We start from the raw sequence: 16845 nt of genomic DNA on the forward strand, positions 1-16845 counted from the left end.
TTGTTGCAGAGGTCAAATCATTTCTGAGATTTAATGAGTCTCTGGTGTAAATGTCCAGTATTGAACAGCTCAATGCAGCTTACAGGTGCCCTAACAGCGCCACCTTCTGGCAAGTCATATTACTATGTTACTTATTACAACAGTACTATAAAGAAATGTTATATACACATTATACACTGTAAAAACCCATTAACATATATTTTACGAATGTTAGGTCTATGTGTTGATGTGTAACATGTTACACAAAAAGGATACTTAATGCATTAATGTAAAAATAACTTGACGTATATGTTAACATATTCAGAATTATTAAGTAAATAACACGCTTTTTAGGCTTGCACTGAAAACTATGGACCTGTAACTTTGTCGTGTACAGCTCGTCCCAGGATTTGCATTTAGCTGTCGACTGCTGCACCCACAGAGCAAAATATTTTATCAGGTTACATTTGTGACTCTGCAGGATTTTTCAGTCTCGTGTATTGCTACCATAATTAGTATCACAGCTGCATCGGCAAGTCATATGATACTTATGGCATGTATCGTGATTTAAATAGTGTATCGTATAATATCTATGTATAATTTCTTTGTGAGTGAACTACTGTTTGTCTCTCCTGAGGTATCATACATTTTTATGACCACTGATTGAAATGTTCTGGAGCCCCATACACAGGAATGGCCCTGATAAATGTCCTAAGACTTAACATTGCACTTGGCTTGTTAAGAAGTAAAATCTTAGGTGAGTTTTAAGCATACCTCCCAGGGTCCAGTCACACTAGGGAAAACAGTGGTCGGAGACTGCTGTGCAGAAAAAAAAATAATGCCTGTATGCAATTAACTTGCAGTGGTATTGCCTTTGAAATGGTCTCTTCAAAGACAGATCATTTTGAAGCGATGATCAGCTGCTGCCTTTAAACCAACTTTGGTGCATCAATTTGGCAATAAAACTGGGTAAAACGGTAATAAGACGAAGTCAGTCTGCTATAAATTTTTGATTAAACAGGGTTAAGTTGGCACTTAAGCGCTGTATGCAATACCCTAATTGAAATCTGTTGCCGTCTACCTCAGTCCTCAGTCAGTCCTACCAGAGCCAGGGGTGGACTCAGCACCAGTGGACTGGGAAAACGTTATAAATTTATAAACAAATAGCTGCAGCTAATTCATTCCATTAATAACCAACATTATATCAAAAGCAACGTAATTGTGTGGCTCAAAAATGAGGATACCAGAAATGTAATAACAACACAATACAGTTTGAATTCAGGTTTCAGGGACGTTCTGCTCTGAAAACAGTGGGACAGTTGAGAAAAGTGAGAGAAGGCGGAAGGAGAATCAACATGTTTATGCTACAACACATTAACTTCTAGTGTGTCAAACTTGATACATGAGTTTTAGAGAATCTTACATCATCAGTGTGATTTCTTTCCCCCCTGAAAATTTTTTTTTTTCAAGAAATAAATTGCAAAGAAAAACACAGATGTGGTAAGCATGATACAAGTTAAAACTCATATATCAAAATTAAGATTTAATTAATTTTAAAGCGTTAGAAGGGTCAATAAATGCTCAATTTTCAGTCTTAATTTCATTGCTCAGACTTTAAAAGGATAAGGGTGATCTCTTATTTTGTTATGAAACCTGGGGACTGTGTGGCCCTGAGAAGGTTCAGGTGGAGCCCAGGTTTTATCCAGAGATTTACTTCACTGCAAACACTTCCTTCATATACCTGAAATCTATGTACACTTTGTGAATCTGAATTGGAGTTATGCACCTGGGCTGCTGTCTCACATCCCACAGTTAGAAAACCTTGAATTAAGGCATCTGTTAGGCATAAAATATTAATTTAACTAATCCTAACATACTATAACATTCAGACACTGCTATAATACACTAGCACAGTCCCACTAATAGCTCCATTTTGAAAGACACATGTAATGTATGTATTAGTGTCTGTCGAGGGAAAGAAAGAAAGAGAAAGAAAGAAAAATGAATCTTGCTCTGTGTGCACGCTGCTGAGAAAAGGCAACGCTAAAATGTGATTAAACACTGTAACTCACTGTAAAAAGGATAACAAGCTGTATACTCATATGTGGTTCTCCTACAGCCTTCTGAAAGTCTGAACATAAGACATGCTTTACAGCTTTAAATTCAGTGCAGCTTGCAGTGAGTTGCCCACCACAAATCTTTGTAACTGACACTGACACGATTCATTGTATCCTCACTTGGAGAAATAAACATGATGGTGCAGACGAGATGCTCATCCACGCAGACTGACTCCGGCTTGCAGCAACTTACTGCAACATTTTGGCGATCTATTTGCATTTATAAATAAGCTGGCAATTATTTGGAAATCTGAAATAATTTGGAGGCAGGTTGCTTCCCCCCAGATGACCTGTGCAAATGCCTTGCAATCATATCAGCGGTTGGGGGCACTGTACACACTTGGTCAACAATTTGTATTTGGTCCAAAAAAAACACTAGAGATTGCCAATTTTTTCCTAGTGTGACTGAGCCCATAGGATTATTTTTGTTATTTTAACCCCTGGATATTATTGAGCTTAAGTATTGTCGGTCAGCTCATACTACTTACCTGCTCTTTAGGTTGCTACCATAGTAATGATTTGTCGTTGGACAATACATATATTCAACAGTAGTATAAAAGTCAGAATTTCTAGCTGTGCACAGTGATTATTTCAACATGTTTAACACTGTTGTTAGTGGTAGTATATGGGAGTTAACATTAGGATGGTTCAGACAGCCTTTGACTTAAAGAACAAATGTTCTGTTGGTGTTTTCTTTCTTTAGGATTAATGGACCTTCTGCTCTGTTTTAGTGTTTTTTTTTCTATATCCTTTACAAATAACAATGGGTACACAAAATACAGAAATACAAGAAGGTAATATCCTTCCAAGATTTAACTTTAGGTGTGCAGGGTAACTTGTGAGAGGGTTGGGAAGCCACAATGTTGCAACACATTAGGAATATTTTGTCCAACCTTCCTACTAGAAACAGGTAAGTCTGGTTTGTGTGCAGGGGCAGGGAGGGTACCCTGGGGAATTTGGTCAGTTATTCTGGTTTCCAACCGGAGGGAACTCATTCTCATCATCCAGACAAACGGGGCCCTCAGCAAATTCGTGCTCGGGGATGACTTCACCCTTCTGAGCTCCACCGTCTTCGGAGTAGCCTGGAAAGAAGCAAAGAAAGAGCATTTTAAAATTTCAAATATTTCTGATCATATTTGGATGGCTAGGGTTTTAACTATAAAGAAACAAGCTTCATTTAAACAGGAGTCGCTTGACAACAATACTAATTTACAGCTGTGTTTAATAGCCTTTAAACATGACTATGCTCATTTTATAATGCCAGCCTTAAATCTTACCCATTAGAGTGGTGGAGGAGGGTGCGGTCGTGGGGAGAGCCACAGTGGCAGCATATGTTTGGCTAGCTGGTTGTGGAGGGACATTCTCGGGGTTCTCCTCTTCCTTCTGGTCCACCTGCTCCTCATTGGACTCAAAGAGCCTGAGGAAGCATGGAAGAAATGGGCTGAATAGGATTTAACACCGAAGATAATGCGACAACAGGAATACACAACAATGTGAGATTTTTAAACAGCAACAAAAGATGGAAAAGTATGGAAGTAAGGAAATGGACAACTGTTTAAATGCATACAGATACAAAAACATAGCATTCAAGCCTTTTCAGCTCCTACATGTGATTATATTTACATCTTCATCTTCACCTTTCTTTCTGCCTCAAGATGTCTAACTTTTCAGTTAGAGTAAGTCAAGGGGAACCAAAATAAGTATACATTTTAATTTAGAATGAGGATTTCCTGCCATATTTATAACCTGTACATCCCACTAAGATATACACACCTGTGCTTTTGAACAAGGACACACTCGCCTCCATCCTGTGGATCTACATTATAGATGTAAAGATACCCATCTGAAGATGCCACAAGCAGGCGAGGAAGCTTCTGAATCCTGACAACAGCATCAACAAAAACAACACACACACACAATATAAATGAACCTGCACAGATACAGACTTGTTTTTTTTAATATACCTGTATAGTTGTAGTTGTCTTACGTAGCGAGGGCACAAATGTTCTTCAGACCGAACATGTTGAGTCGCACTGTGGCAAAGGCTCTGTCCTGATTCATCATGTCAGATACCTGAGTGGGTAAGTAGGTACTGGCTGCTGTGAACATTTTCCCCACATATGCTGACCATGTAGGGGACTCTTCCTCTTGGCTGGAATCAAACAAGATGCTTTGTAGTTAAAGAGAAAGAAAACATTTAACATGAATAAATGACTACTAAAGATAACAGTTTTATAATATAATGGAGCAATGAGAGTTAGACAAAAATGCTGTTTTTAATAATAACACAGCAGAGAGGGCTAGGCATTCATTTACTCTGGTTAGGAAGAACAACGTTTGAGACAAAAGCATCTCAACTGTCAGTGAGTCCCCCGTGCAAAATAAAATAATAGTAATGGTGAAGCAGGATAATACTCATCTAAATAATGGTTTATTATCAGTTATCACCAGCCACTTTATTAGGTACACCAGTTCTACTAAAGTTCAAACCAAGCATCAGAGGAAAAAAGATGATTTAAGTGACTTTGAATGAGGCTTGGTTGTTGGTGCCAGATGGGCATCTCAGAAACTGCTGATCTGCTGTGATTTTCTTGCACTACCATCTCTAGAATTTACAGAAAATCTGAAAAAGAGAAAATGTCCAGTAAGCAGCAGTTCTCTGGGTGAAAATGCCTTGTTGATGTCAGAAGGTCAGGAGAAAATTACTAAACTGCTTCAAGCTGACAGGAAGAAAAAAACAACTCGAATAACCCCTTGTTACAACCAAGGTGGGCAGAAGAGCATCTCTGAACACAAAACACATCAAACCTTGAAGCAGGAGGAGACCACGCTAAGTGCCACTTCCTTCAGCTAAGAACAGGAAACTGAAGCTACATTTCAAAACTGGACAAAAGAAGATTGTATAATCTGACGTGTCTCAATTTCTGCTGAAATATTTGGATGGTAGGGTCAGAATTTGGCATAAACAACATGAAAAAATTGATTCCTCCTACCTTTTATCAATGGTTTAGGCAAAGTTGGCCAAGAAAATACTCCTCCACACATGTAATGGTGTGGGGGAGTATTTTCTTGGCTAGCTTTGGGTCCCTTAGAAACAACTGAGCATCATCTAAATGCTACTCAGCCTACCAAAGTATTGTTACTGAGCATGAACATCCCTATACACGGTGCACCATTGTCTAATATCACCCTATATCTCAAAGCTCAAGCCATCCCTTTCTTGATCATGACAGGGAGTCTGCTGTATTCAAATGGCCTCCAGCCTCACACCTTTTGGGATCTGATGAACAGGAGATTTACAGCTGACCAGCAGGCAGATCTGCAGCAGCTGTGTGATACCATTATGTCAATATGCTCCAAAAGACCTAAGGAATATTTTCAGCAACCATCCATTATCTTCTGGTTATCCAATACAAGGCTGCAGCTGTTAGGGCAAGAGACAGGGTCCCCAGTCTAACACTTAGAGACAGAAAACCATTTGCATTCACAATTTAGAATCACCAATTAACCTAACCCCACTAACTGCATGTCTTTGGACTGTGGGATTAAGACAGAGTGTCTGGAGAGAACCCACGCAAACACAGGGAGAACATGCAAACCCCACACAGAAACACCTTGTTGAAATTCTGCCATTAAAAATTAATGCTGAAGAGAAAAAGTGGGTCCAATCCAGTGCCAACTACTTTTTTAGATGCACCTAATAAAGTGACTGTGAATATTTACATTAATTAACATATGACTTTATATAATACGACTATAGGATTAATATTATTCTCAACACAATTTTCTTTTCAAAATTAGATAGTGAGTAACTGTAAAAAGAAGCTTGAAAAAGGAAGAGAGAGTCAACCTTGGGCTGTGCTGCTCCAGTTTAAAGATATGGACCGTCTCAGTGTTGCTGGAGGCACACAGGAACTGTGCATCTGCACTGAAGGACAGCGAACTGATACTAACATATCTGGAACACACACAGGAAATAGAAATAGAAACAAAACAGTGAGATTTAATTTCTTTTAAGTAATCCAAAACTAACATTACAGTGATGTATTATTAAAGCCCGTGCACGACTTTGCCTTTAAGGATTTTTGTCTGAGATAAGAAATGACTCTGCAAACCTTTGCACACAGTCCGGTCACAGCAGTGTGAATGTTGAAACGCTGTGTATGACAGCCTCCATACTATCTTACAGTGTAATGTTTCCATGACACCACCACTCACATTACTGTTAGTCAGTCACTGACACTGGAACCTGCTCAGCACATTCACAGACATGTATCATTGGCTGTTGAGCGGAAGAGCAGTAAAGTATCTTACTCACCAAAACATGTAACTGGTGAGTATTACCAGATTCATTTGCACTGCTCACCTTCATGTCACGAGAAATTTATTAAACCTCTTTCCTACATTATGAATCATGTTTGTTCAATGATTTTTTTTTCTTTTCAATTCTGACTTCTGGTCAGTACTTGATGCCTAAACTACGAGAAAAGAAGAGTAATGACCTTTTCATGCCTCTGCGAAATTCAAACAGCTTCTGTCCTTCAGGGATGCTGAAGACTCTGATGACAGTACCCTGTGGAGGAAAGCGTGGTCAGGAGGGACTGATGTGAAACAAAAGAGAAGGAAGGTGAAAAAGGAAATCAAGCCCTCACCTTCTCCGAAGCACTAGCCAGCTTCGTGCCGGAGGCGTTGAATGTGAGAGCTGCCAGGGGACTGTCATGGGCCTGGATCAGCGTCACAGTGCTCTAAAGGGGCAACAATGCTCTTTAACACAAGGCTGCTCTTTTCCCCCATGGGGTTTCCAGGTGACATGAAAACAGCTGCATTTCTTTCCTTTGTTGCCTCACCAGATTGTTGGCATCATAGACTGTGATCTCTCCCATGGTGGCGCTACCGGGATACGCCAGGAAGGAGTTGCCATGGTTGATGGAGAGTGCACAGAGACCTATAAAGGAGACAAGAGGATTATTTAGTATTTTATCTTTTTTTTTTCTTTTCATAATCACTGATTTGGCTTTTTTTGCCTATTGGAGTTAACATGCATTATCTAATCTGACTTATTACTTCTAAAGAATAATGCTGTTGGGCCTGTGAATACATTGGATCAAGCAACTGTTGCATGCTTTTTTAAACACAGTGCTTTGGAAAGCCTATGAAATGCAAAATTCTTATCACTGTTACAGGAACTGAAGCACCTTGTCACATTTAATCAGTATTGATATAGCAGAGTCCATTTGCTGACTTTATGATTGTTGTCTGCTTGTTTTGTAAATTGAAAATGTATCCACAGTGGCTTCCAGTCAAAAAAGCAATGTAAATTCCACTTGCATGATTAAATACACAGCTGATAATAATTTTCCTTACAGTCCCCCAAATATTCCCATATATTATTCAAGTGTCACAAAATGCATAAATTTCATTGCATTGGATAGCATAATGTCAAACCAAATTGTAGCTGCATTTATTTTCTCTGCACACAGTAACTTCTCTCTCTTTAATCACTTAATCACCTTTAAAGCCAACTGGAATCTCCGGCAGGCTACGTAAAAGACATGCTGATCCCATCTGAACTGTATGCAGCCCTCATAAACAGTATGGCAACCTTAAAATCTCAGCTGAGCCCTTTCTGGCTGTTGCAAGGTGACCATGTGTCTGCCATCAGGGCCTCTCGGCTATTGTGGCTTGCAGCTTCATTGACTTCTCTTAGATCTTTTCTGAAAACATTTTTTTATAGACCAGGTTTTATGCGATGTGTCTGTTTGTCTTTCTGATATTACTTTGCTTTTGTTCTTTTTCTACTGACATTTTGCATTCAGTTCTATGCCCCTTTTTCTTGTATCAATTTTATCTTCTTTTTTTTTAATCTATTATTGTTTGCGATTGCAGACTGGCTTTACCTTCTAAGCATCCTTCTTTTGCCTTCATTAAAAAACTTTCTAAAGAGATTTTAAAGGTGCTGTACTATTATTAATGCTTCAGTGTCTTCCAGCTCACAGAACAATTTGGCAACATCTGGCTGTCTCTCTAACAGTTGGGTTTTTTTTGGGGGGTTTTTTGTCATGTTTCAGCAGGCAAAGCTTTAATTTCTTCCAAAAGCTGTAGTCTACCTGAGGGGTTGGTGGGTGTGTTGAGCAGCGTCTTAAGGAGCTTCATGTCTTTGATATTGTGGATGTAGATCGACTCTTCGAGGCACACCACGAGCCGCTGATGTTGAAAGAGACATGAGCACAAGAACATGTAATTATCAGCACAAACCGGGATGATAAAGGGGTATGCAAAGCTGTCGCTCTTGTTTTTACCTGTCTGTTGAGCCTGACAGAGAGGATGTTGTTGGAGTAGCTGTAGTTACAAATTTCCGTGCCTTTCTTAAAGTGATAGACGTTCATTCGTCGTGGCATGGACAGACTGACCACAACCACTAGGCTGCTGGAAAACAGTCGCTCCACTATATAGACATCTGGACACTCCACTGGGGAAAGAAAAACAGATGAATCTCTTGAATACTTGCATACTTCTACTCAGAGAAGTTATGGAAAGTACCTCATGTCAAAATTCATTCATAGTACATTCACAGTATCCCATCTATTTGTGAGCTGTGAGAATGGTTTGACCTGTCGCAGACTTGCTGCCAGTCTTCGTGGCAGCCTTTTGGTACAAAAAAGAAGAAGAAGAAGTGCCCCGTCTGCGTTTACCTACCTTGCACATCAGACTAAACATGACTTGAACAGCCTAAATTAAGGTGAACGTGACCACAGCACAAGCTATGCTGTGCAGACCTCTGTCACTGTGTACTCGTGTCATATTTAGGGGGCAGAATGCAGGTTGGTTTGTTTGCTGATTAAAGAGAGTGAAGAACAGTGTCACTCCTACCCCCTTCATGGATGCAGTCCAGTTTGTCCACAGCTGTGACCGAGAAGAGCCGGTAGCCAGTCTTAGTGCCCACTGATAGAGAGCTACAATGGAAGCACACCCATATACAGAGCTTTTTTTTAGTAACACTGTAGTTACAAAGTATACCATCGGCCTTTAAGTTAAGTTGGATACATTGGAATACCTTAAAAAAATAATGTCTTTAGTATTATACACCAACACACACATATGGTCACTAGTATAATACTGTAAACCATTGCGAATGGTTATAATGGATCATAGATACCAATGTTGTAATAGCTACTTTCTAAGCAAGAAAATAATACACTGTGGCCTGAGTTGACTTCCTTACAGCTCTACTGATAACTAACCCATCATTGTCCATGATGCAATAGTAGCATGACCATAACTGACAACAGGGTTAGGACATGGTTATCAGATCACAGAACTACTTTGTTAGGCTTAGGGCAGCTTAAGCCTGCCACAAAGAATTTCAGGCAAACATCTGTTTATGTGCATAAGTCTTTGGCACCCGAGTCATTATCATGCTTAGGCAACAAAGCCTTAAAGCAATTACCATTAAAAAGACACTTTTAATGGTAAAAGGCAGGCATCTTTAATTTCCATAAAGATGCCTGCCTTCCTAGCTCAGCTGGAGATGAGAGGAGCACAATAGCATTGTGGTCAGCAGGCTTATTTGGCTGTTTAGCCTGAAGCATACCCAAAGGAGTTCTTTGTTTAAGGAGACACACATTAAAATCAAGAGTTTGTGAATTCTTGGTTCAGTATGAGATACTGTAAAGCAGATTTTTCTTAAAACTCCTTTATTTTCATTATTAACAAATAGCACTGCACGTTGACTGGGAGTGTAAGCAAGAGACTGTTAATCTGTGTTACTACAAGTTTGGTTATAATACTAAAAGACTACTCTAAAGTGCAATAGGCCACACAGTGGCCTACTTCATATCCAGCTCTATGGGACTCTCGTCTAGAAGTTTAAATGGTGCACACAAAAAGGTTACTTCATTTTGCATGCGCTCACTTTGCAGGTCCCATCAGAAAATAAACCACATTATGGAAATGCAGCTGAAAATAATTATGCAACGGTCAGGTGTATCAAGGAGATTGAGTTCATGCAGGGCCCAGCTCGCAGGTCGCTTACGTGGTGTCCTGGTTAAACGAGGCACAGATGAAACCTCGATGCACTCCGGGGTCGTCGGATAAGTCCGGTGACTCCATCCCAGCAGCTGAATTCCCCCTCCTCTAGAGGTCGGAGGCCTTGGGCCCGGGTGGATCCCCGCCGGAACCCGCTTCCCCTTTTGCTGCTCCCCGACTGTAAGCGCCACGCTCACACTCTTCGGGGACAGGAATGTCCGGGCAGGCTGGCTCAGATGGTGCACATCGTAAACAGGAGCGTGAGCTGCTTTGGCTAACCGGAACGGGAGCAAAGATAAACAGGAACAGCTCACTGACGACCGTTTCACTTCGGAGAGGCTACACTCCCGTTGTTATTATTGTGTTATTAACTTCCAGTGTCCACACAGGAAAACAAAAACAGCTGATGGGAGGATGCGTCACCCCGAGGTACATCGTGATTGGCTTTCCAACCATACGTCTGCACGCCTCTCTGGCTTTTCTATTGGTCAAGTTGATAAACAGCTATCAATCAACCGAGCGGCTTGTTTAAGAGGAAAAACTGGTGATTGGCCAGTTTTGCTTTCAGTCTTGTCATGAGGAATTGTTTTGATGATTTGATTGGATAAAAACCCAGTGACACGCAAACAGCTTAAATTACAGTACGCAATTTTTGGTAATAGTTTACTTTAAAAAAAAAAAAACCAAAGTAATATGAAATTAAATATACTATTATAAGATATATGTAAAAATATTTTTATGTAAGAACATTTTTAATTTATTCTTATACGAAAATATTTCTATTTCAAAGTTTCGGTTTAAAGCATTGACGTGAATTCAGGTTTTTAAAACAACTAATTAATCATAAAAACAAACAAAAGATTAAGTAGTTTAAAGCTTTTACTATTAAGATAAAACTGTGACCCAAAGAAAGTCTTACCTCTTTACCTCTCACTTGCGGTGGCTGTTCATCTCTGTTGTGTCTATGTTTGTTGAGCTCGAAGAGTTTTCTTCTTCTTCGGCCATGTTCTCTTAATAATGCACACACTTGGTTGGTTGATTACTTTTCCCGTTTATTTTAATGTTAGCAACACAGGAGGGAAAAACCGTACATACTTCAGCTGTTCGCGCTTCGGAACAAAGGAACAGGAAGTGACGTAATCTGTAATCACCAAAATAAAATCCTTTCCAAAATAAAATGACAATCAGAAAACGTCTTTCACAACATAAAATAAATTAATATATTTACTCATGAGAACACAAATCTAACACCCCCCCCTTTTTCTCATGCTGTTAACCCATAGCATCTTATGCATTTCCAAAGAACCATTTTTGAAACTTTCTGAGTCTCACTCTTGTAACTGGTTTTGTTAGTATGTCTGCAGCCATTTCTTCTGATGGACAGTGTTCAATGCGGATTTTCCCTTCATTTACCACTTCACGAATGAAGTGATATTTCACATCAATATGCTTTGACCTCTGTCTGTTCACTGGGTTTTTACTCAAAGCAATGGCCCCTTGGTTGTCTCCAAACAGTTTTGTACATGTATACCTTTTTCTGTCCATGCCGTTTAACAGTTGGGTTAAGTACATGCTTTCCTGAGTAGTGGTTGCAAGACCAATGTATTCAGCTTCACATGTTGAGAGTGCCACTGTAGGCTGTTTCTTTGTTTTCCAAGATATTACTGGTCCCTTTTTAGTAAGTGCAAAACAGTAGCCTGTTGTACTGCGTCTGTCTTTTACAGAGGATGCCCAGTCAGAGTCACTGTAAGCAATTAGATCTAGATCCTCACTGCTTTTCTTAAAGATCAGTTCAAAGTCATTTGTGCCTTTTAGGTATCTGAGGACTTGTTTTGCCGTTACTAAGTCCTCTCTCGTGGGTTGAGCTAGTGTTTGAGATAGTCTGCTAACAACCCAGCTTATATCTGGTCTCGTACACGTCATGGCATATATCAAACTGCCCACTATTTCTCTGTACTCTCTTGAGTTAACAGTCTCATTTGCATCACTTCCTCCACATGTAGTAGTGTCCGTTTTTAGTTCACACGGTGTGGATCTGGGTTTGCATTCAGACATCCCAAAGCGTTCCAACATTCTTTGAATGTACCTCTTCTGATTCATCCTGATTTCACTCTCTTTTTGTATAAACTGTATCCCAAGAAAACTGGATATTTTCCCCAGGTCTTTCATGTTAAACTTTGACCTCATTGTTTCTTTGAATGTGTTTAACAAGTTAGTATTGCTAGCCGCAATGATCAAGTCATCTACCCAGATGATAACCAGTAGAGTTTCATGTTCAATGTCCTTCCTGTATACACAGTGATCAGAAAGGTTTCTTTCAAAGTCATTTTGTTCAAGGTAGTCATTCAAGAGTTTGTACCAGTTTCTACCTGATTGTTTTAACCCGTAAAGGGATTTCTTTAATTTGTACACCACGTTTTCTCCTGACTCTGTTTGCTCAAAACCTTCTGGTTGGTCCATGTATATTTCTTCCTCAATGGGAGCATGCAAATATGCAGTTTTAACATCCATTTGGTGGATAATAAGATCATTCTGGACTGCTATTTGCATTAGGGTTCGCACAGATGTCATGTTTGCTGTTGGTGCAAATGTCTCTTGGTAGTCTATTCCTTGTGTCTGGTTGTAACCTTTTGCTACAAACCTGGCTTTGAATATTTGTCCTTGTTCATTTTCTTTGAGGGCGTAGACCCATTTTCCTCCAATGGTTTTTCTACCAGTAGGTAGAGTAGTCAGTTCAAATGTGTCATTCTCTTTCAGAGAGTTGATTTCTTCTGTCATTGCCTGTTTCCACCTTGGTGCCTCTGGTGACATCAGCGCCTCTTTATAGGTTTGGGGGATTCCACAGGATGCTCTGTAACAATAATCAACACTTACAGAAGTTGCATTTGCTAAATCTCTGCAGTTAGATGTGTAATCCTCTAAATATTTAGGAGGTTTCCTTTCTCTGTTAGGATAGCGCTCAGTTTGGTTTTGCTCATCACCCTCATTTCTTTCTATGTCAGGGTTTGGTTCATTTGTGTTGGTTTCCTCTTCTCTAGGAGGTCTGTTCTCTGCTGCATTTTCATTTTGTTGTTCTGTACTTTCTTTTGAAGGCACTACATGCTCATAAGTCTGAATTTCTGTGTCATATTCATCAGTCTGTGTTTGTTGTTCAACAGTGTTCTTCTTGATAAATCTCACAAGTCTGTGTTTTGACACTTTTCCTGTGTGAGGGTTATAAACCAGGTATGCTGGGCTATTTTTACTATAACCCACAAATATTCCTTTTTCACATCTGGGATCAAGTTTCTTGTGATCATGTATGTATGCATAACAGTCTGACCCAAATATCCACAGTTTTGAGAGATCTGGTCTTTTCCCTGTTAACATCTGATAAGGTGTACTTTTAGTTCTGTTACTGTAGCATCTGTTGCGGATGTGTGCTGCATTTTGAATGGCGTAAGGCCATAATTCTTTTGGCAGCTCTTTTTCTAGTAAAAGACACCTCCCCATTTCAAAGAGAGTTCTCCATTGCCTCTCAGCTGTGCCATTCTGATGGGGAGAATATGGCGCAGATGTCTCATGCTTTATACCCTTTTCCCTTAAAAGAGACTGGAAGGAACTGCTTGTGAACTCGGTGCCATTGTCCGATCTAATGCACTTAACACTGCCGTATGGTGCACAGTCGGCTAGAAACTTTGCTGTGGCCTCTGTGGTGTCACTTTTCTGTTTTAGAAAGTAAACTGACACTGCCCCTGAAAAATCATCCGTAAATAATATAGCGTATTTATGACCACTTTGGCCGCTTGGTTCAATGGGGCCGGCTAGATCAGTGTGCACCAACTGTAATGGCTCATTCGCTTTTGGGTCGCTTTGTCTGTTTCTGTTGTTAGTGAACTTCCCTTCTGTGCACACATTACAATCTAACATGCCACTGCCTGTGATTTTCATGCCATCTACAACATCAGGTAGCTTTAACACATCACTAACATTACAATGTCCTAAAATTTCGTGCCATGTTTTCACATCACATGCCAGATTAACAGTGTCACAGGACATCATGTCATTGAATGATGTTTCATTGTTTACCGTTTTCAAATAGTAGAGTCTGTTGTATTCTTCGATGGAGAAGACTGTCCCATCTTTGTTCACTAGTTCATTCCGTCCCTTCTTGAAGACCACCTGTGCTCCATAGGTTGTAGCTGCCTTCACTGAAAATATGCTCTGAGGGTAGGATGGGATGAACAGAGCATCTCTCAGTGTGATGGTGGTACAGTGTCCTTGTATGTCCCGTAGAGAGACGTTGGCATCTCCCCTCTTGAGTGCGACGTTGTTTGTCCTGGATCCATCAGCGAGCTCCATGTAGTGTTTCTCAGGATCAAAAGTCTCATCAAACTTTATGAACTTGTTCTTCTCCGTAATGATGTGTGTAGTAGCACCACAGTCCACCATTAGTCCTTCTCTTATTATGTCAGTAGGCAGAAGTCTTTGACTAACTTTAAATACAAAAGTCTGCTCTTCTTTCTTGTCCTCTTGTTTTACTACAGTTAGTTTTGCATCATCTCTGTACTTGGTTTTTCTTCTACATGTCTCATCACTGTGTGTCGGGCTTCTATGGTAGCTACACCACTTAGGTGTTCCCTTTTGGCGACAATCTTTTACAAAATGTCCTCGGTTTCCGCATCCATGACAGGTGATTGATGTTAAATCAACCTTCATCACATTATCCGCTTTTACTTTGTTGTCAAATTTCTCGGTTTCCTCATAACTTCGTAGGTTGCTTTTGAACTGTGTGAATGTTAAATCATCACTGCTTTGAGTTGTGTGAATAGCAAATGGCTTGTAAGCTTCAGGAAGCCCCTTTAAAATCATAGCGATAATAAGTCCATCACTGATTACTTCTTTGGCATTTCTTAGGGAGGTCACTGCTTTTTCAGCTCGGATAATGTAATCTGTCACTGTCTCATCTGGTTTCTTCTGTAAAGACGTCAGCTCTGTGTACAGTGCGATGATTCTGGGCTTGCCTTTACTATCGTAGTGGTCACGTAGTATTTTTAAAGCTTTTCTTCCGTCATCAGTCGCATCTCTCATTACCAGTGAAAGGCTTTTATCATCAAGAAACTGTATCAGTTCAGCGTAGCATTCAGCATTCTTCTCTGCATCTGGGTTAGTGGCTGATAATATAGTGTCCTTTAGGCCAATGATCCGCATGTGGCCAAGAAACTTTGCCTCCCAAAGTTCGTAACTGTTTTCGTCTCCGTTGAACACTAACCTCTGCCATCTTCCTCCTGTTGTGTCGCGCCTGGGCCCATAACCTGTTGAGCTCGAAGAGTTTTCTTCTTCTTCGGCCATGTTCTCTTAATAATGCACACACTTGGTTGGTTGATTACTTTTCCCGTTTATTTTAATGTTAGCAACACAGGAGGGAAAAACCGTACATACTTCAGCTGTTCGCGCTTCGGAACAAAGGAACAGGAAGTGACGTAATCTGTAATCACCAAAATAAAATCCTTTCCAAAATAAAATGACAATCAGAAAACGTCTTTCACAACATAAAATAAATTAATATATTTACTCATGAGAACACAAATCTAACAATGTTCGTTTGTCATGCTTACAAAAATAAAAATGTAAATTAAAAACTTGGATGTGTAATACATTACTGAGTCATTATTGTTGGCTCTATGAGCCACGTCTAGATGCAGTTGAAGTGCAGACTTCCTGCTTTAATTTAATATATGATTGTAAGGGATTTTTTTTTTTTCTTTTTGAGAGCAATAGCTTTCAAATTCAGTGGCACACTTGGCATCAGTTTCGGACTTTTAAATACTTAACTGATGTTGAAATTGTGAATAAATAGCCCAGTCTTGCAAAAGAAACAGCAACAGAGTTTGGAAACAGGAAACCTATTAATTAATACATTTCTTATTTAAAAAAACGTATTAAAGTGACACACGATTCCATTGAAATAAGGGTTATATCCATAATATACAAATGTGACCTGAAAGTGATGTCAGTACCCAAACATGTATGAACATGTCACTGATTTTATTTCAGGGCAATGTTTTCATGCAGTAATCTTGTTAAATAAATAATAAATAACCTAAATTTGCCGAAGCAGATCATCTCCCTCCATTGTACCTTATCCCTAGCGTCCTCTCACACCAACCCTGTGTATGCTCTCCTTCACTGCATCCATGAACCTCTTCTGAAGTCTTTTCCTTTTCTTCCTGCCCAGCAGCAGCTCCATGTTCAGCATATAATAGCATTTAATTTAGGTTATCTTGGTCACTCCCACTGAAAATCTTCACCTTTGCCACATCCAGCTCAGTCTCATGTCTTTTTTTTTATCACTGTCACCATCTCCAAATTATGCATCATAGCAGGTTTCACTGATATCTTGTAAACCTTCCCTTTCACTCTTGCTCCTTCTGTCACAAATCATCCCTGACACTCATCTCCACCCACCCCACCCTGCCCTTCTTCTCTCTTGTGCACTGTCCTTTGCCTAGGATTGTTGACCCCAGCTATTTAAACTCATTCTACCTTCACTATCTCTGCTCCTTGCAGCTTCACTGTTACACCTGTCCTCTTATTCACTGACTTTCATTCCCCTTTCCTCCAGATTATATGGTCACCTCTCCGTGCTCTCTTCCACCTGCTCCCTACTCTCACCATAGATCACTATCACAATATCATCTGTGGATACATGCAGTATTACTGAATTACCCAATAAGGTATAACA

General features: G+C 39.9%; 2 protein-coding genes across 2 annotated transcripts; both read right to left on the reverse strand.

The window, feature by feature from the left end:
- On the reverse strand, positions 1-10565 carry wipi1 (WD repeat domain, phosphoinositide interacting 1). The gene is made up of 12 exons (XM_006800976.3): positions 10129-10565; positions 8967-9049; positions 8396-8565; positions 8204-8300; positions 6944-7041; positions 6749-6841; positions 6599-6669; positions 5947-6054; positions 4084-4248; positions 3870-3977; positions 3374-3513; positions 1-3178 (listed from the first exon to the last, which is right to left on the reverse strand). The coding sequence occupies exons 1-12, from the start codon at positions 10203-10205 to the stop codon at positions 3057-3059; spliced, it is 1332 nt and encodes a 443-aa protein (XP_006801039.1). The 5' UTR covers positions 10206-10565; the 3' UTR covers positions 1-3056.
- On the reverse strand, positions 10313-15554 carry LOC148101735 (uncharacterized). Its single transcript, XM_087845377.1, has 3 exons — positions 14190-15554; positions 11041-12972; positions 10313-10395 (listed from the first exon to the last, which is right to left on the reverse strand). Exons 1-2 carry the CDS (start codon positions 15450-15452, stop codon positions 12943-12945), a joined length of 1293 nt encoding a protein of 430 aa, XP_087701503.1. The 5' UTR covers positions 15453-15554; the 3' UTR covers positions 10313-10395; positions 11041-12942.
- Positions 15555-16845: the final 1291 nt, after the last annotated feature.

The sequence above is a fragment of the Neolamprologus brichardi genome, chromosome 8 (genome assembly GCF_056152115.1).
Source record: "Neolamprologus brichardi isolate AB-2024 chromosome 8, ASM5615211v1, whole genome shotgun sequence".
NCBI classification, from domain to species: Eukaryota; Metazoa; Chordata; class Actinopteri; order Cichliformes; family Cichlidae; genus Neolamprologus; species Neolamprologus brichardi.